The sequence below is a fragment of the Diaporthe batatas genome (genome assembly GCF_019321695.1).
Source record: "Diaporthe batatas strain CRI 302-4 chromosome Unknown Contig00003, whole genome shotgun sequence".
In the NCBI taxonomy this organism is placed as follows: domain Eukaryota; kingdom Fungi; phylum Ascomycota; class Sordariomycetes; order Diaporthales; family Diaporthaceae; genus Diaporthe; species Diaporthe batatas.
The window spans coordinates 5959426-5979796 of record NW_025408550.1 but is presented as its reverse complement, the minus strand read 5'-3'; the positions used below and the strand labels follow the sequence as shown (position 1 = coordinate 5979796).

Below are 20371 nucleotides of genomic sequence, written 5' to 3'. Positions count from 1 at the left end.
CTCATACTCGGGCTGCCAGGCTGCCAGGCTGCCAGGCAGTTGGCACCTCCTCGGCCGACGCCACATGCGTCTGCTTGCTGCTTGCATGCTGCAGCCCGTCCCTGCGCAAATCGCAATCTTTGGGGGGTGCGGATCTGGACATGGGAATCGCGCACTCGGCTGCTGTGGATTGCACTCTGTCCTTCGTAGGCCATCAGGGTAATTTGGCAATTGCCCGGTTAATCCTGCACTGCCCACGGGGCCCTTGACCCTTCGAGCTGGCTCACTGGCTCACTGGCTCACTGGCTCGCTGGCTCGCTGGCTCGCTGGCTCGCTGATCCACCAGGGGATGTTGCTCGACTATTGCCTCCAGGATGCGACGCTGCTCGGTCAGGTGAGCCACCATTCCGTCTGGAATGACGATGGCTCCACCAGAGCATGGCACGGCGGCCTGGATCGAGTGGCTGAGAGCACAGGAGCACGAGAGTCACTTTAAACTCTGGGTCGGCGGTGTGGGTTTGGCAGCTACCCAGGCTTGCTAGGCAAGCTAGGTACACTAAAAACGTGGGTGCCACAGCAGCACAGCTTCTGCCCAGTGCCATCCCTTCGCGGCCGGGTTCCGGGTCAAATCGTCCCCATGCCGGTGGCGGAAAGTCTGCACATCAACGAGCAGGCAGAGCAAGAAGCTAGAAGCTAGGACGGATCCGCTCTGGACCAGGAAGCAGCGTGGTCGCACAAGCTCGGCACAAGCTCGGCCCTCGTATCCGAGGGCGTCGGGAGAAGCATAGCGCGGCAAGAATAGAAAAAAGGGGTCCTTGGGACACCCTGGAAACCTTAATCGTGAAGTAAACAAACTACGGCTACCTAGGTATGGTCCAGCTACTACATAGCAGGCCGGGACATGGCTGTTCGAGTGAGTGGTGGACCCTGAAGAACTTGGAAACCTTACCCTCAACAAGCCCTTCCATATCCTCCTGGGATGACCGCGACGGGACCCTCGAAACACCGCCGCTTCTCTCGCCATCTCCACCAAAGAGCCGCTGGACAGTGGCCTCAGGCTCGAGCGGGTTGGCAAGCGGATAGGTCCAAAGAATGGTCCTGGGCACGCTTGGGGGAAAGAGGCAGTTTCATGTATTGACCGCTAGCTGATATATCAAGACATCTGATCTAGGACAACAGTCTGGCTCTACATCTGAGGCTGCTTCCGGCTGAGGGTGTCCTCCTTCTGCTGCTGCTGCTCCCACGTCGGGTAGTCGGTGTACCCCACGTGAGGGTCCGCTGGGAAGGGCCCATAGAAGCGTGAGCGGTCGTACTGCGTCAGCGGCAGGCCCTTCCTCAACCTCTCAACCAGGTCTGGGTTGCTGATGAAGTAGCGGCCGAACAGCAGGCCGTCGTACTTGCCGCTCTCGACCTCACCCCACGCATTCTGGTCGTTCCAGCCGCCGCCCGACAGGAAGGGCGTGTCGCCAAAGATGCGGCGGAACTCGCTCAGGTCCACCTCGGGCAGGCCCCAGCTGTCGAGGAAGCCCTGCTTCTGCTCCTCGCTGAAGATCTGCTCGTACCGCGGCTCGATGAAGCTGACGTAGCTGAGCGTCGGCAGGCTCTTCTTGAGCTCGCGGCAGAGGTGGCCCCACGTCTCGACGCGCTGCTCGCCGCGCGTCTGGTTGAAGAGGCCGAAGGGGCTCAGGCGGATCGCGAGGTTGTCCTGCCCCACCCCCACCGTCTTGGCGAGCTCATCCATCAGCTCGAGCGTGAACCGGCACCGCTTCTCGGGGCTGCCCCCGTAGTCGTCGGTGCGCTTGTTGATGTTGGACGAGAGGAACTGCTCGGGGAGATACCCGTTTCCGGCGTGCACCTCGACGCCGTCGAAGCCTGCGTCCATGGCAGCCTTGGCCGCCTTGCAGTAGTCACCGATCGTCTGCTTTATCTTCTCCACCGTCATCTCCACGGGCGGGTGGTCGCGCAGCTTCACCGGTGTCGAGGTGTGCGGCGCTGGGTACGGGAACGTCTCCTCCGGGTCGTCCCACGGGGTGGCCGACGCCGACAGTGTCGGCGTCCCTGTCAGGTGCGGGATGTTGGCCCGCCCCGAGTGCCAAAGCTGCGCGTAGATGATGCCGCCCTTGGCGTGCACCGCGCTCGTCACCTTCTTCCACGCCTCGGCCTGGTCTGCCCGGAAGAGACCCGGCACGCCAGGCATGGCATTGCCCTGGGGGGAGCATGTCAGTCCTGGGCCTGCTTGGTTTCCTCCTCTATTCCGAGTGGTCATACGACCAGTGATCAGCAACGACTCACCTCCAAGTTGGGCGGGATTGCCTCGGATATTATGAGACCTCCATCAGTCGAGCGCTGAGAGTAGTACTCGGCCATCAGATCGTTGGGAATCCATTCTCTATTGGGGTCCTCAGGAGTGGACTCCTTGACTGGCGTGCCACGGTTCCTCGTCAGAGGCGCCAGCACCACCCGATGCTTCAGCTGGATCTTGCCGTTGGCGATGGCAAGGGGCTGGAACAGCTTGGACCCAGCCCTGCTGATGGCAGCGTCACCCATGTTGTGTGCCTGCGTGCGTGATTCGCTTATGGGAAGGTAGGTTACTTGGGGCGATGAAGAACGGTTGCTGCTGTTTAGAGAAATTGCGGACGAGAAGTTTGGATGGGCAGGTGAGGTATCAGACAGGTTCTAAACTACAACGAGCCCGAAGGAGGACGAATATGTCGCTCTGAGTATAAGAGCACGTTCAATTCGGAGAAAGGGTCCATTTTCGGCTGGACCATGTAACATTATCTCCTGCATATTCGATTCGAAGGTGGGCCAAGATCATCTTGGGTGGGGAAATGATTATCTTGGACGGAGGCCCACAGCGAACCACACTGATGCCGGTACTTGGGCCTGGGCGCAAGCTCACGCCCATGCTCCAGAACCATAAGGAGAAACCCCTCCATCGCCCGCTCCAAGGGAAACAAGAGCTAGCTAGTGTGTAAGAAGGTGAGGCCCGGACTGATTCAGGACAGTTTCCAGAAACCAAAGGCTTTAATAACCCTTCGGCCACAGCACCACCAATTCTGCTCGCCCGCCGAGGGCGCATTGAAGGTTGAGCCGGACGGGTGGGCTTGAGTCTCTACGACCAGGGTACGTCCCGGGGCCACCCATCCGGCCTCCACCGCAACCAAGTGCTCCGGTTTGATATTGTTTCCTCCGGGTCCACGGAGAGCGCCTGGTCTACCCCGGGACTGCCACCCGCGAGCGTTGCCTATGGTAGCCAAGCGGGAATCCTTCCCCTGAACATCCTCGCACATCGAAATGATACAGCCGTCAAATAAGATCAGGTCATGCAGGAGCCAGGACACCCACAAGCACGGGCTTTGATGCAACGCAACGCAACGCAACGCAACGCAACGCAACGCAACGCAAGAAAAAGAGTTTTTTTTTTGGCCCTAGGACGTACGCCGCCCCATACAAGATGCGGAGCTTTGACAGGTACTGAGCTACATATTGAATAACAACCGAGGGGGGGCTAAGTGTTGTCCTTCAGCGAGGCCCCATCCACACCTCTAGACCAACCCATCATACCCGTCCTCGATGATCATCTTCTCTGTTGTTTGTTGACCATCGGACGTCCTGACTGCGCTGCTTGCGGCCGTACTAGCCAGCCACACCTCGACCCCCGTCTGCCCGTCGAGAATCGATGTCGTCGTCAAAACTTGTGGGCGCCGCCCCGGCCCCCACGGGTATCACGCCGAACTTTGACGAGCCCGTGGATGTCATCCGTACGGTCAATTATGTCACCCAGGCCCTAAGCATACTGTTTGTGACGGTGTTTGTTGGACTCAAGCACTATGCAAAGTCTAGTGTCCTCCGAGGGACGTGGAATCTTGAAGATTGTGAGGCTCGCACACGACTGACGTCCAGAACTGGGAATGTTTGAAGGCGATCGGCGTCAGATTACTGACATTGAAAAAGATATCACATATTTCTCATATATCCTTTTTCTCGGGTACTGTATCGACAGTATATTTTGTAAGATCTCTCTCCTTTCCCCACAGCCGAAAGCAAAAGGAAGCGAACAGCTCGACTTACAAGAAACGCCACCAGCTTCAGTATACGGCGGCGGCATTAATCAATGGGAGGTGACAACGATCCAGCTTCCCTACTTTTTGAAGACCGGATATGCCGCCACAATTTTCTACGCGCCAATGGCCCTGAGCGTAAAGATGGCCTTACTCCTGATTATTGCGAGGGTCTTCGGGTCGGTTCATAAGAAAACAATCATGGGTATCTACATATTCATGGGTCTGCTTGGGGGCTATTATCTTTCTGCTCTGGTGGTTAAGATCCGGATTTGCTGGCCGATCCCGGCCTACTGGGAAGGAGACATGAGCAGGTGTCTGGACCAGAAGGCCATTATTATCGCCGACGCAATAGTCAGCGCCGTCAGCGATTTTGTCATCCTGCTGCTGCCCACGCCGCTCACGTGGTCGCTGCAGCTGCCGCTCAGGAAGAAGTTGCGCGTGGCGGGCATCCTTTGCGCCGGCGGCATCGCGACAGCTTTCTCTATCTACCGGCTCGGGATGATTATTGCAGAAGGCAGCTCGATTAATCAGACCGTCGTCTTTGTCAAGGTTATCCTCTCCGGGTAAGCATATTCTCCGCTCATTACTGCTATATAGCATTGCGACCAGATAGCTAACCCGCATGCTCCTGTTCTATAGCAACGCAGAAGTTGGGCTCGGGATAATCTGCGCCTGTCTCCCAGCGGTGACAGCGCTCTACACGCGGCGCAAAGGCGGCAGTGGGTACAATTCAGGCGGGTATCACTCGGGAGCATACGGCAACCGATCTAAGGGCTTCCCAGAGCCGTCGGGGGCGGGAATGTCCAAGAACAAGATCTACGTCAACCATTCCATTCACATAGGCACGGTGCCACGGGGCGAGGACGAGGAGCAGAGGGTTTCAGCGGACCAGTGGTCCAGGAGTCAGGACCAAATCGAGCTGGTTACCAATGCCCAAGGGGTCTCCGAGTCGAAGCCTCAGTGGAACTGAGTCAATGTGACGTAACGGGATGGCTCGACGGCACATGAAAGTAACGTTCGACGGCACATGAAAGTAACGTGGGATAGTTTGGGATTCAGGGCAGGGCCCCAGCTGGGATATAGGAATTTTGGACGTTTAGGACGGATGCCAAAGCAACGATGGCTCAGGTAGCCGGTTCAAAAATGAGATACTACAGTAATGTCTTGAATCACAACACTCGGAAACGTCGGGGTGCTTGAAATCATGCTGAGGCGGTTGTCCCTGTCGTTGAGGTGGCTGTGGCAGCCAGTGTCATTACTCCTGGCGTAACAAGCTCAGTTCTGACTCTATCATGCTACACGTGTACATGCTTGCTGGTCTCACGGACGCACATCGTCCAGAGCCAGGAGCCAGCACTGAATGGCCCTGGGATAAGACAGAATCGGCAGCTACTTGATTGTCAGGGTCGAAAGATGGACCCGAGGGAGGCTGAGGCTGGTAAAGTACCCAGGTAAGGATGGCTCCACGACCCGGAGAATACACCAACATTGAAATAACCAGGGGCGGAGGTGGTGGTGGTGCCCTGCAAGTTTGAAACTACCCGTCGGCAGAAACTCGGCCGTTACCTAGGTACCTAGGTAGGGTAGGTACCATGTTAGGTTGCCTAGGATCTCGATATAACCTTAAACCCATGCGTCTTGCATCTCTCTCTCTTTTTTTTTTTCTTTTTTTTTTTTTTTTTTTTTTGGTAAAACGGGGCCCATTCAAGGCTCAAACATTAATCAGCCTACGTTGGCCGTTGGCCGTTGCGGTCACGCGATAAGATCATGTAAGCGGGCGGCAACAAAATTCCCCGGCTTCACCCTTGTAAATACTTAGGCCCAACTACCATTTTTCAGCAGCCTCAGCTCATCTAAGCAATCAGGTAAGCGGCTCTGTACAGACGACTATGTAATCTAGCATCGTGAAATGTATGTCGTTCTGTAGGAATATACTCCGCCCACAAACTCCCTTGACCCCTCTGCTGAGCTCGCAAACGGAAGCACTTGAGTGCACTGGCGTGACGATTCTGTAGCAGCGAAACCAGCAATACAATCACAATGGAGGCTACAAAAATAAAAGACATTTTAAGACATCTTCTAGATGAGGCTGACGCTGCCGAGGAAGATACCAATGACAACCATCCGGATCATCACCACCATCGCCATCACTTACGCCACCTCAGGAATCAATTAGACGACCTGGAGCCCTCAAACCATGTGCGCTTATTGCAGCAGCTCCTTTGCGTCCGGCAGCCAGAACCGGAGCTGCCAGCTGACATCCTTGACGGCATAGATGCCATTTTAAAACAGCAGATGTCACGGAGAGTCCTGACACAGGCAGGCACGATCCAGCCAACAACAACATTGAGGCGGGAAAACCAAGACGTGAGGCTTTCGCTCTGGCAGGGAGACATCACGACCCTCACGGGGCTCATAGCAATCACCAACGCTGCCAACACCCAGGGTCTAGGTTGCTTCCAGCCGCCGCACCGCTGTATCGACAACGTGATTCATTCATGGTCAGGACCACGTCTGCGTTATGAATGCAATGAGGTAATGCAGTCCCGAGGCCGCGGGATCGAGCCGGGCGAGGTCATCGTCACAAGTGGTTCCTGCTTGGCCGCGGACTACGTGGTGCACACCGTGGGACCACAGCTACGGCGAGGAGCAGGCGGTCCCACGGCGCTGCAGAGGGAGCAACTCGCGCGGTGCTACAGCTCGGTTCTCGGCGCCGTGGAGAAGCTGCCCGTGGCAAGCATCGACGGGCGCAAGATTGTCGCGCTGTGCGGCATTTCGACAGGCCTGTTTGCTTTCCCAGCGCGGGAAGCAGCAGCGATCGCTGTGCGCGCTGTCTCCGAGTGGCTTGAGGAGCATGAGGGGACGTCCGTGACGGACGTCATCTTCGACACCTTCACTGACGAGGATACCACCATCTATAAGGAGGTGCTGGCCCGCGTGCCGCAGGAGCGGGAGAGCTGGATTTCCTCAGAAACAGACGGAAACTCCTCGCCGCAGCCCGTTATCCAGTGTGGCTCACTGGGCCGCGCGAGGGGGTGGTTGGAGGAGGCGGATGCAGTCCTCGTCAGTGCTGGCGCAGGTTTGTCGGCCTCAGATGGGCTGGACTACACTTCACCGGCACTGTTCGCCAAGCACTTTCCAGGCTTCCTCAAGTACGGGCTGCGGACGCTATACGACGTCTTTGGCTTTCGCGGATGGCCTAGCGAGCAAGTGCGATGGGGTTACTACAGCACGCACATAAGTATGATCCGCTCGTGGCCTGCATCAGCAATGTACCGCAGCCTCGTATCATGGCTGAAGCACTTCGACGGTGGTAACGTGCACGTCAGGACCTCCAACGCCGATGGCCTCTTCCTCGCCAACGGGCTCGACGCGCAGAGGTTGTCAACGCCCCAAGGCGCCTACTCCGTACTTCAGTGCCTGGCCAACTGCCGCCGTGATGCCACGGTTGCAAGCGGTCCGCTGATCGAGGCCGCCCAACACTCCCTTGATCCAGTCTCTCAAATCCTGACCGACCTTGACAAGGTGCCGCGGTGCCAGTTCTGCGGGGGCAAGATGAATATCTGCGTCAGGGCAGGGGATTGGTTCAACGAGGTGCCGTTCCAAGACGGGGAGCGGAGATGGAGGGAATTTCGCAAAAGTACGGTGCTTAGCGGCGAGAAGACAACGGTGATCCTTGAGCTTGGCGCCGGCATGTCGACTCCAGGGGTCTTGAGGTGGCCGAATGAGGATCTTATCACCAGGGGCAGGGGAAGAGTAAAGCTGATCAGGGTGGGCTTGGGGCCCGAGTCTGCAGTCCCATGGGGCCTTGATGAGGCTGGGCTGGCGGTCAGTATCGACGGGGACATCTCGGCAGTCGTTAGAGAGCTCTTGCCCCAAATACAGCGGCAGTGATATGGTCCGCCCGAAGAAGCCATTGATTGCTGGAAAGACTCCACACGATGCCGGAGGAAATGTGTGTCTCACCGCCAGCGTGATTAACAGCAGGGTGAGAATGCAAATACCGATGCCTCGCGCAGGAAGGTTGTTCCAGAACTTCTCTCGATGCATGGAAGCTTTCCAATCAGCCTCGCCCAGGCGACACCGTTGTTTAGCCTTGAAACTGCACCTCGGTTCTTGCGACTTGTGTTGCGCAACGCGACTGTCAATGTAACGCTGAGGTGACATTCGAGATACAAGACCATCGAAATGATGTCGTACTCGTCCCTGCAGATCTGGCTGATCTTTTCAAGGGTTTTCCAAGTTGCCTATTAGGTTGCACCCGGCCGCCCGGGACAAAAATGAGTGGCTGTCAGGGGAAGAAAGTTCACCATTTGCTGATTTGCTGATTTGCTGATTTTCTGACGCGTGTAGGAAAGCCACGCATGGTAAGGACTGCGGAAAGCCAGGCACAAGGAAATTGCATGAATCTGCAAGCCGGCGGCGATCGGGTCCGAGGCCTTAAGCAGTTCGGATCGCTCCTTTCCACCCAGGAGGTACGTGTTTTCTTGCCTTGGCGTCATCGACGTTGCAAAGGGGAGAATGAATGGAGGGATGGCATGCTAGCCATAGAATCCATTGTCATAGGATAATAAAATGCATATCATTACTACCCAGGCGCACGGTCGCTACGCACAGATGATTCGGAGACTGCTTCATCCCTGCGAAGCGGCACCTTGCGAAGCATCACTTAGTCTGTCGAAACCTGCAACTGTTGAGCAAGACGCTGCCTATTGAATCGGGTACTACCGTCCATATCCTGTAACAATCCAACGCTTTTGTCGAGTCGACACGTCTGCAAATCGGGCATAAAAAACACTGTTCGTGCCTATGTGTCTTATGAGATTGTGAATTCAGGGTAGAGGCTGAGCTACACGAGCCACAACATTACGGAGGACCTGCTCGATACTCTCCTTCTTTAGCCCCTGCTTGACGTTGTCGACTGTCCAAGTCCAAGTCCTAGTCGCAAGCTTAGGCTGGTCGACAACCCAGCTCCCGAAGAGGTGCAACTCGGGGTGGCCGAGCTCCGAGAGGATGATTTCGAAGCGCAGTTGTTCCCTGCTGTCGTTACTATTTTCGAGGGCCACCCCGGAGATATGCTTTGCCCACACGATGGGTAGCTCATCCTCATCGCTCGGCGATGGCGCTCTAGCGGTCAGCACGATGGTGCTGGCACGGTCGACCAGGACACGCGCGACGGCTTGTTGCAGGTAGTATTTGAGATCAGGTAGAGTGTATCCTTCGCCCTGAAGGTGGATTGGGGGATATGCTTTCGACAGAGGATTCGCTCCGCCCTGGGCCGGGGGTAGGACAGAGACATGGTAGGTTGTCGCAATAGTGTTGCCCATGACTGTCTTGCCGTGGATGAGTAGTCGAGACTCCGGAGTAATGTTGAACTCATACTGAAGCTCAAGAGGCCCGAAGAGTGCTCGGATAAGGGCCTCGGATGGGGACCCATCAGTCGAGGCAAAGTCCAAGGAGATGGGCGGCTCCACAAGTCTGAAGTTCACTGTGGATATACCTGCGGAGTGCAAGATGGTGGACAAATCCGAAATGAATCTCGTCGCATCGTCAATTAATGTTTCATGCTGAAGATTAGCGAGGACAGGTCGCAGGAGGGGGTACGGCGATGTTGTCGTGGACTGGTCTCTGTTCTTGGAATCAGGGCGCGAGCGCCTCTGGTTGTTGATTCGATGTGCATATGTCAGCAACTGATGGAGAGCCGAGCTCAGAGACTCAGCACGATAGTCCTCTGGGAGAGCTTCCGAGGCACCCTCCTCGACGGCTTGTTCGAGCGGCTGCAAGCTAAAAACGATCCGTGTACCATCGCCCAAAGTGTGTGAGAGCGCATCATTCTCCAGCCGAATGCCATAAGCTTGTAGCAGGCGACCCTCGCGATTCATTTCATGCCAAAGCTCCTGCGCAAAGATGGTGTTTCGGGCTTCAAGTACCCGCTCCTCCAACGGCGCATCTTGTTGGAGCGGTCTTGGAAGCGAAGACCGCCCGACGATACGATGATTCTTCTCGAAGGTGACGAGTAGACGCTGGGAGTCCCCAAGCATTTTCCCACAGTCGAGTTCAACAGTGCCGTCGTCGCCGCGTCGCATGGGCGCAAGACTGGTGTTCCGAAAGCCAGGCGCAGCCTCCGAGAAGCCATACCTGACACCGAGAGTCTCTGGCTCGTTGGGAACGCGTGTGACGGCCCAGCCTTTCTCACTGACCGCGAGCACCTCAGCCCAATATTTGGTCTCTACACTGATCTCTTTTTGCAACCGTGATGCCGACGTGAGAACCGAGTTCACGGTCCTATCGATGTCCGTCAACTTCCAGCCCGTGGCCACCAATTTGTTGTCCAATAGGCGTTGAGGGGTGACGTTCGAAGCGGCCAATTTGTCTGCACCGAGGCTTCCGATACCCACGAGGTCTCGAAGTGCTGGAGAGACAGTGTCTTGGGCTGGTCTCGGGTTCTCTTTCGTGATGAGCAACGAGACGAAGTCGAGTGCCAGCATGGCATTCTGGTGTGCCGTCCTGGAACAAAAGTCAGCAAACCCAGACTCGAAGATGTATAAGGCGAGAGGGTCCTACTCTGCATGTTGCCTCACGTCTAGCACCGCCTGGTTGAGGTCCTCGATCCCAACCTGGTCTCCGCCATCTTCGTCCTCGGCATCACCACCTGCGCCCTCGCCAGTGGTCATGTCGACTTCTTTCGACTCAAGCATGCCATTAGCTTCTAACTCTGACTCCATATCCCTGCGCAAGCTTTCCTCCGTGACATTTCTAAACCCTCGGTCGGCATTTATTCTGGCGATAAATTCGCCAAGGTTCTTCGGCCTGCGGTCGCTTTGAGGCACCGGCCTCAGGACGAAGGACTGTGCTGGGTTCGAGGCCATATTTGCTGGATCCAGATTGTGTCTGGCGTTTCGTGTGGGCTAGTTGAGTGTTCTCTCATCGGCCGTGCGCGAATCGGGCGATTGATGGGCCAGGACGCCGAGGTATTGTGAGGAGCGGGGAGCACAGCAGGGTCGTGTCAACAATGCCCTGATTAGATCTGCCGTAGTCTTCAGGATTAATGCATCGTGGTTTGGGACGCGCGGGACATGTGGTTCGGAGCGCCGAGAGGCGAGTGGTCGACACAGGTAGTAGTTTCGGCCGAGGGTGAAGCTGTCGCGGGATTGTTGTTCGCAGAGCCAAGTTAGAGCTCCGGCGGGCATAGCATCCCTCCTGCAGTCGCGACTGACGAGCCAATGGGAGGGTTGGAGTCGAAGCTCCCGCTGGCAGGGGTGTGCGGCCGCTAATCTTAGTGGGCTGCCAGCGGGTGGGCCTTCTACGCAGCTACCTGCCCAGGTACTGTGTAGCGTCGAAGGAGGAAGCTTGGAGGAATCACTGTACTGGGTAGTACTCGGCACGGCCAGGCCACGAAACAAACAAACGTAGACATGTCTACATCTACATGCGGACCTACCTGTGTCCGGATCAAGTACTGGTCCTCATCCTGGTTCGACACCTGATCTTGGGCAGCCCGTTTGTGCCTCCCAAGGAAGTACATCAGTGTGCCCTGCCACAGCTGCCCAACATAAGGCTGCATGGCGTAGTCCGTACGTACATACGTGATGCTCGGCGTCACGCCAGGATGCACACCGGCCATGCCCCACGTTCCCGAGATTGCTCACCCCATTTGTGAGAGCAAGCCCTGTCGGCCGTCTGGCCGTGTGTGAGGCTGGGCCCCGAGGACCTCCTGCCCAAGCATGAGGCGAGGGAGAGAAATACACTTGCGCTCATGGGTGGGTTGACACGGCGACGTATGACTTGGGTCAAAGTTTTCCTTGCAGTGAGGCCACCGTCTCGAGACACTGCTGGGTCCGGTCCCACTTGTCAAGCTCATTGTTACAGCGGCATTTCAGCGAGGCTGCGCCCTGCCTGTCGTGCTACAATGTACAGCTGGAAAAGTCGTATGAGGGATTAAGTCCCTGCCCAAGCTGCGGTATGAAGTCACTCCAAGAGTTTTTCGGTCGCCGTGGTGGGGTTGACGTTGGACACCCACCAACCCCCCCCCCCAAGATAAGATAAGAGCTATGATGTCCCTCCTCCCTCCCTTCCAACCTTGTGCGCGCTCACCTGAGCCCAGACTGCCCTGACCTGCATTGCCGTCGTCCCACCTTGACGCAGCTGTTTTCCTGGTCTCCCGGCTGCATCACACCCATCGTTGGCTGCTGCTCGTCCCCGAGATACTCCTTCTTCTTTCCTCAACCACCTTCAATTCCTACCTACTCACTCTTGTCTCTGAGAACCCTCGAACAGGCCGGTGCGGTGACTCGACCCGAAGGCCGCACACAGACTCACAAGACACACCTTTTGTTGCGCCAGCTGAGAGCCAAGCTTCTTGTCTGCTGCCAGTGCAACTGCGCGGTTTCATACCGGTAAGTCAACGTCAGACACTCAGTCAGACAAACGGTATCCCCCGGGAGATGAGAAGCGACGGGACGACACGAGACAATCGACAGAGGTGCTCAGCCATGCCGGGACGTGCCTGGGCACCAGCCATCTAAATACCTGCCATCCCACACTCCCTTGAGCCTCCACCGCGGTCTCGTTCTCACTCTCCCGCGTGCACTTCCCTCACTCCAGCCGGCGGACAGACAGCAACTAACGGCCACCCAGTCCCTACTTAAATATCTACCTCCACTTTTCCGTTGGGCAAACACATTGCGCCAGACAGGACACGAGCGTTACCAGGCGAACAGCATCGGGAATAACACCCGATTCAATACCCCAACGTTCCCCTCTCCCTCGGATCCCCACTCAGGCAGGACAACATGGCGCCTGTCAAGAAGAAGATCGCCATCATGACCTCGGGAGGTGACTCGCCGGGCATGAACGGCGTCGTCCGTGCTTGTGTTCGCATGGCTTTGCACATGGGCTGTGATGCCTACTGCGTCTACGAGGGCTATGAGGGCCTTGTCAGGGGAGGTGACTACATTCGGAAGATGGCGTGGGATGACGTTCGTGGCTGGCTTTCCGAGGGCGGCACTCTCATCGGTACTGCCCGCTGCATGGCGTTTTACGAGCGGCCCGGCCGACTTACTGCCGCCAAGAACATGATTCTCAACGGCATTGACGCCATCATCATCTGCGGTGGTGACGGCTCCCTGACCGGTGCAGACAAGTTCCGTTCCGAGTGGCCCTCTCTCCTGGAAGAGCTCATCGAGAAGAAGGAGCTCACCAAAGAGCAGGTCGCTCCCTTCCGCCACCTGAACATCGTGGGCACCGTTGGCTCCATCGACAACGACATGTCTGGGACCGACGCCACTATCGGGGCATACTCCGCCCTTTCAAGAATCTGCGAGATGGTCGACTACATCGAGGCCACCGCCTCTTCACACTCCCGGGCCTTTGTCGTTGAGGTCATGGGCCGTCATTGCGGCTGGCTGGCACTCATGACTGGTGTTGCAACCGGCGCCGACTTCGTCTTCATCCCCGAGAAGCCCAGGGAGGACAACTGGAGGGAGGAGATGTGCGCCATTATCAAGAAGCACCGCAGCTTGGGCAAGAGAAAGACCATCGTCATCATTGCCGAGGGTGCCCACGACAAATACGGGGGCAAGATCTCTCCCGAAATGGTCAAGGACCTCTTGGCAGATCCCAAGGGCCTCCACCTCGACACCCGGATCACCACCCTTGGACACGTCCAGAGAGGCGGCACAGCGGTTGCCTACGACCGCATGCTTGCCACCCTCCAGGGTGTCGAGGCCGTCAAGGCCGTCCTCGAAGCTACGCCTGAGACTGAGACTTGCTTCATCGCTATCACTGAGAACCAGATCGTCCGAAGGCCGCTCATGCAGGCGGTGCAGGACACACAGGCTGTGGCTAAGGCCATCGAGGCTCAGGACTTCGACAGGGCCATGGCGTTGCGGGACACAGAGTTTGCGGACCAGTACAAGTCATACATGTTGACAACAACGGCCAACCTCAGCCGAGAGCATATACTCCCCGAGAACAAGCGCATGAGGATCGGTTTTATCAACGTCGGAGCACCAGCTGGCGGCATGAATGCAGCTATTCGGGGCGGCGTGGCTTACTGCATATCCCGCGGGCACGAACCTATTGCCATCTGCAATGGATTCGCTGGGTTCGCCAGACACCACGGCGATAAGCCACTGGGTGCTGTCCGCCCTTTCGACTGGCTCGAGGTCGACGGCTGGGCGAGCAAGGGTGGTTCTGAGATCGGAACCAACCGAGAACTCCCCAAGGAGTCCGGGATGGAGCTGATCGCTGATCTCGTCAAGCAGTACAAGTTCGACGCCCTCTTCCTCATTGGTGGGTTCGAGGCCTTCCACGCCGTGTCGCAGCTCCGTGTGGCCCAGAAGGACTTCCCATCGCTACGGATCCCTATGACCGTGCTGCCCGCGACTATCTCCAACAACGTCCCCGGCACCGAGTACTCCATCGGCTCTGACACGTGTTTGAATGAGCTAGTCAACTACTGCGACAAGATCAAACAGTCCGCCTCTGCCGCTCGCCGTCGTGTGTTCGTGATCGAGACCCAAGGTGGTCGGTCCGGCTACGTCGCGACGCTCGCCGGGCTCGGTGTCGGTGCTGTCGCCGTGTACACTCCCGAGGAAGGTGTCAGCCTGGGCATGCTCGAGGCCGATGTTAGGCACTTGAAGAATGTCTTCGCCAAGGACAAGGGGCAGTCGCGTGCTGGCCGCCTGATTCTCATCAACGAGAAGGCCTCGAAAGTGTACAACGCCAAGCTTGTAGCAGACATCATTCGTGAGGAGGCGCACGACAGATTTGAGTCTCGTGACAGCATCCCCGGCCATGTGCAGCAAGGCGGTGTTCCCTCTCCTATGGACCGATCCAGAGCTGTAAGACTCGCCATCAAGTGCATCCAGCACCTGGAGAACTTTGGCAAGAACGCTGCCGAACGTGTCATGTCCGACCCCATGGGAATGTCTGTGATCGGAATCAAGGGCGCAGACGTTGTATTCACGCCCATGCAAGAGGTGGAGGAACAAGAAACCGACTGGGCCAACCGTCGGCCAACGAAAGGCTACTGGTGGTACATGAAGGATGCCGTCGACATCCTCGGCGGCAGGCCAGAATACCCCAAGCCCGAGAAGAGGCTTTCTGGTTTGGCAGCAAAGGACGCGAAGCGCGGCATCTAAGCCACACTGGTTTCAAACGGAAAATTGGCGGGGCAATTGGGATCACAGGACAGGAGTTATCAAGAATTGCTTTTCTTCCATAACTGACAGGTAGCACCCAACCTCAATGGAAATGACTTTACGTTCACATTTCGCAGCTACCCCGACCATGATTATTCCCATGTGAAACTACCTATACACCTTCTCCAGTGTCAAGCATGACAAGTAGTCACCCTATTCGACCACACGGAATAGACCCACGCCTTTCATTGCTTGCACCTAAACTGTCAAGGGAACAAACACTGCACCAGTGATTCACTGTTGACCTTCGGTCGCTTTTCTTTGCCCATCCCGCAGAAACGCGGTTGATGTGCGAGCTGAGCTATGTAAAGTGCGTAGACAGATTGAAGACATTGTAACCTTGACGGGGCAACACCATTAGCGTTCATGTGGTTCGTATGTCCTAGGCGTGCAAGCGTCCTCACAGCTCAACTGAGACTTAGTATTCACATCCTCTTGAGGCTCGTCCAAACTAAAATAAACTTTCGTTCTCAGGGGTAGTTCGCTGGCCAAGAAGATATCCCTGACAATGACTCGCCTCTCAGTCTTGAGGTACCTAGGTATGGCGTGCCGATCGTCGAAGCTTGTCGGCAACCCTTGGGGAGTCTGTCGAATTCGCGGGTAGCCACTGTCTTGCATGACTGTTTCGCTTGGGAGTCCGTGATATGTTGGCCCAAACTCCATAGTAGCAAGCAGAACGGAGGATGCTTGCAAAACTTTTGGGCCCAAAGCAACACAGTTGGCGATGACTGGGAAGAAGAGGACAAGGAACTTAATTTGATCTCGCCAAGCGGTGGATCCGAGTAGTGGGCACGTATTTATGCTTGATAGCATCGCCACTAAGATTACCGTCTTACCATCGTCCCAAGCCTTCACCGTCGTAGCGTCACTCATTTTGCACCTCAAACAATCCTCTCGCTCATCCCAAACTGAGTCTGTGAAGAACTCCCCAACGCATTGGCCGCTACCCCAACGGCTACACCGAGATATCTCAGCCAATATGCGCTTGTCTCTTATTTCCAGCCTAGTGCTTCCGCCCCTGGCCCTGGCCCAGACCGTCAACATCACGAAGACGGAGGACGTCGACCTAGCAAGCAAGACTGGTGAGCTGGGCTGGGGCGCGGATAGCCTAGCTTTTGGGTACTCGGCCGGCGCAGGGCTTAACTTTTCCTCCGGTATGCCTCACTGTCTAGCCTGGAGCCAGTATGCTCCGGGCGCGTGGATTGTTGACTTGCTGATCTCAAGTCGTAGACTTCGTTGGGGGCGGCTTCAACGCTGGTGTCCCGGGACTTTCCGAAGGGGCACTCGGTGGCGGGTGGACGCTGACGCACTCGACGGTTGAGTTCGGCCTGGGTGGTGTCTTCAATAATCAGAGCTTTAACATCGCAGTGAGTGGAGACAAGAAGACCGGGCAGCTCATGGCCACGGTCAACAGCAAGACTGTTGCGTTGTAGACACCTAGGTAGATACCCTGAGGGCAGTTGGAAACAAAGTGGTTTCGCTTCCATTCCGTATACGCCCGAGGACATATATGGCACCTTCATATGGTGGTAAGCGCTCACGACCTAGGGCTTGAAAGGATATAATGTTAATAATAATAGTTATAATACGATAAGTGCTTATAGCCTTAGCCTTATAACGTATAAATAGGGCTAAAGGGCACTATCTTAACTAGTTAAAAATAAAATACTTTAAACTTTAAGGCCTAAAAGTAGAAACTAATTTATTTTAATATTATTTATATAGTTTTACTTTTATTTTATATATATTTAAAGATATATATTTGTGTGGATAGCTTCTTCGAAGCTCATAAGGGCCATTCTTTTAGGTGATTAGTCAGCAAATACCTAGCTGTGATTGGCTGGAAGGGCGGCGGCACTTCGCCCTCGCGCGCTCGCTCCGCTCGCACGCTCCGGCGGCGTGCCGCCGCCTGGACTAGTGTAAGTCAGCCAATCAGAGGTTAGGAACGTGCCGCCGCCTAGATTGGGCTTAGTCAGCTATATAGGGGCTGGTGTAAGTCAGCCAAGTCAGCCCAAATAGGCTTAGTCAGCCATGTGGGGGAATTGGAGGAAGTGGTCTTAGCCAATCAGAAGCTCTAAAACTGGAAGTTCTAACTTGAATTAGCAGTGCCCCTACTGCACACCTATAAGAGGGGCAAAGGCATTAAAAACCCTAACTTATATCCTTAATTTCTCAGCCAATAAGAGTCCAAGAAGAGTGAAACTATAACCATTAAATTCACAAAAATTTAGGCTACATTTTAGTACTATTTTCATAGTAAACCGAATATTTTATTTTTTTAGGTAGAAATTTTAAGGTTTTTATTACTTTTTAAATTTTAAGAATTACGGGACCTTGGACCATTCTAAAAGAATAGTATATATAATATTTTTATATAATAATAAGTATTTAAAACTTAATATTTAAAAAAAATATAATATTAATAATTATAATTATAATATAATAAATATTTATAATTTTAATTTTATAATATATAAATAAAATTAAAAGATATTATTTTAATAATAATATTAATTAAAATTATAAATAAAAGTAATTTATAAATTAATTATTATAAAAGTTATATAATAAAATTAAATTTAAAAATAATTATTATATAAATAAATTATATTAAAAGAATTTTAATTAAATATTATTTTTAAATATATATATATATATATATCTTATAATAAAACTTTTATTAAATAAACTTATAAAGTTTAATATTATAATTTTTATTTAAATATATAACTATTAATTTTAAAGAACTTTAAAATAAAGAAATAATTTATAATATATTATTTTAAAACTTTTATAATAAAATATTAAACTTTTAAAAATAGTTTTAAAAGTAATTTATAAATTATTTATATATTTTTTATTTTATTATTAAACTAAAAGTAAATACTTAAAGTTTTTAAAAATAAAATATAATATATCTTTTAAAATTAACTTAATTAAATTTATTATATAAAACTTTTATAATAACTTTATAATTATTTATAATACTATCTATTATTAAAAAACACCTTCTTATATTAGTACATTAAGTTATACTAGTTTAAGCTAGTACTATTAATTTTAATATAAACTAATCTATTAAAAGTTAAAGCTATCACGAATTATAAGCTAGTTTAACACCGGTAAGTATTATATATAATTATTAAATTTGCTATATAATTTAAGTATAATGCTATGGCACGGTATAAGTGCTATATATACTTATATTAAGGATTATAAGCTAGCTAATAAGTAAAGAGGCTAGCTAGTAGGTTACTTATATAAATAGTCTTTATTTAAACTATTTAAAAAATAAAAGATATTATCCCTTTATATATATATATATATATATATATATATATTATATTTAATTATAATAATTAATAGTTATAATTATATATTATAAAGTTATTATTTAAAATTAATATTATTTTATTTTTAATTATAAACTTTCTATTTATATTACTTTTATTCTTTTATTTTATTAATTAACTAAGATATATACTAGTATTTTAAGTATAATTAATCTTAAAGTATAAATATAAAATTAAAGTTTAAGGTATAAGACTCACTTAAATAACTAATTTTTAAATAAAATCTAACTTTATAAATTAGATTTAAGTACTTAAATTCCCTTATAATTACCTTTTAAGTCTTAAATTAAAGAAATATAAGATTTAAAGGAAATTTTATTTACTTTATTTTAAGTTATATATATATAACTTATAATTATATACTTTTTTAAACTTTAAACTTATTTATATAATTATATAATAGGATTTATAATTACTTTATTAAATAATAAAGTAGTTATAGTTTTAAAATTAAGGCCTTTTAGTAATAAAGATAAGGAGTTTAAACTATTTATATTTATACTAATAGATCCTTTACTCTACCTTTTAATTAAAGTATTAACTATTATTAAAAAGATTTTAGGTTAGTTAGCTAATAGAATAATAATATTAAATTATATTCTTATTCTTAAATTAAATAACTTTTAGAAAAGTATTAGTATAATAATTATCTTCTTAATTATCTTAATAGAATATATCTAAAAGTTATTTAAAAATATAATAAAATAACTTAATAATATTTATTAAAAATTTAAAAAGTCTTACTTTTTAAAAATAACCTTAAGCTTTAAGCTTAATAAGGCTCTACTTAAAGAAGAGGATAATTAGCTTATATTAGTATTTTCTAAACTAATAAATAGTCTTCCTTTTTATTATTTTAATTAAATATTTATTTTATTAATATAATTAGCCCTTTATTATTATTAATAAAACCATAACTTTAGAAAAACTAATATATATATAAAGAAACCTTAACTAAGTTTTTTATAAATATTTTAACTAGATATTTATAATATAAATTAAATTATAAAAGAATATTACTTATTATTTATATAAGAAGATAAAAGTATTCAATTTTAAAAGGAAAGTAGAATAATATAAGAAAAATAAAAATATTACTTTCTTTTTAAACATTTTTAATATAATTAAAAAAGGCTAAATATTAATAAGAAGTTAATTTAAATAATACTAATTTAAATAATTCTTATACTTTTAAAGTATATTTAAAGGATTATAAACCTTTATTTAAGAAAAGGATATAAACCTCTTCTAATTAAGAAAACTTAAAGTTAGTAATAAGCTAATATAAGTTACTAATAACTAAACTATATATTATAATATTAACTTATTTATTAACTATTTTTAATTCTTTTACTTTTAATATAAAGCTTAGTATATTTATTATATAGTTTTATAACCTTTATAAAAAAGTTAATTATTAATAAATAAATAAACTTAACTAATTAGAATAAATTACTACTACTTTTAAATTAAATATCTTATTTAATATATTAACTATCTATTTTAAGTTATAACTAATTAATATAATTAATTATATTATTATAAATTATATTTTTAGAAAAAGTAGTTAGTAATAATAATATATTAGTATATTTTATTTAAGGCTAATAATAGAATATTAAGTTTTTATAAATAGGTAATTATAATACTTTATATATTATTTTTCTAATAATTTAATAGAATATAAAGTTTAATTTTTAAATTATAATCTACTAACCTTAAAGGTTTAATATATATATAAAGTATATAAAAATTTACTATAAAGTAG

The 20371-nt window shown here is 49.7% G+C and overlaps 6 protein-coding genes across 6 annotated transcripts; 4 read left to right on the top strand and 2 right to left on the bottom strand.

Moving 5' to 3' along the window:
* Positions 1-836: 836 nt before the first annotated feature.
* On the top strand, positions 837-5228 carry KVR01_003062 (uncharacterized protein). Its single transcript, XM_044794964.1, has 6 exons — positions 837-892; positions 1138-3453; positions 3509-3857; positions 3937-3993; positions 4069-4609; positions 4686-5228. The coding sequence occupies exons 3-6, from the start codon at positions 3662-3664 to the stop codon at positions 5014-5016; spliced, it is 1125 nt and encodes a 374-aa protein (XP_044648077.1). The 5' UTR covers positions 837-892; positions 1138-3453; positions 3509-3661; the 3' UTR covers positions 5017-5228.
* Positions 1166-2526, bottom strand: KVR01_002065 (uncharacterized protein; the record flags this gene model as incomplete). The annotated part of the gene is made up of 2 exons (XM_044786886.1): positions 1166-2185; positions 2272-2526. 2 exons carry the CDS (start codon positions 2524-2526, stop codon positions 1166-1168), a joined length of 1275 nt encoding a protein of 424 aa, XP_044647080.1.
* Positions 5229-5918: 690 nt separating the features above from the next.
* On the top strand, positions 5919-8450 carry KVR01_002550 (uncharacterized protein). Its single transcript, XM_044782158.1, has one exon. The coding sequence runs from the start codon at positions 6087-6089 to the stop codon at positions 7938-7940; it is 1854 nt and encodes a 617-aa protein (XP_044647565.1). The 5' UTR covers positions 5919-6086; the 3' UTR covers positions 7941-8450.
* Positions 8451-8510: 60 nt separating this feature from the next.
* Positions 8511-11481, bottom strand: KVR01_002255 (uncharacterized protein). The gene is made up of 2 exons (XM_044792115.1): positions 10611-11481; positions 8511-10553 (listed from the first exon to the last, which is right to left on the bottom strand). Exons 1-2 carry the CDS (start codon positions 10913-10915, stop codon positions 8879-8881), a joined length of 1980 nt encoding a protein of 659 aa, XP_044647270.1. The 5' UTR covers positions 10916-11481; the 3' UTR covers positions 8511-8878.
* Positions 11482-11666: 185 nt separating this feature from the next.
* KVR01_003002 (uncharacterized protein) lies at positions 11667-16002 on the top strand. Its single transcript, XM_044790808.1, has 2 exons — positions 11667-12442; positions 12684-16002. The coding sequence occupies exon 2, from the start codon at positions 12839-12841 to the stop codon at positions 15188-15190; it is 2352 nt and encodes a 783-aa protein (XP_044648017.1). The 5' UTR covers positions 11667-12442; positions 12684-12838; the 3' UTR covers positions 15191-16002.
* A 227-nt stretch (positions 16003-16229) lies between these two features.
* On the top strand, positions 16230-16683 carry KVR01_002367 (uncharacterized protein; the record flags this gene model as incomplete). Its single annotated transcript, XM_044794408.1, has 2 exons — positions 16230-16404; positions 16475-16683. The coding sequence occupies 2 exons, from the start codon at positions 16230-16232 to the stop codon at positions 16681-16683; spliced, it is 384 nt and encodes a 127-aa protein (XP_044647382.1).
* Positions 16684-20371: the final 3688 nt, after the last annotated feature.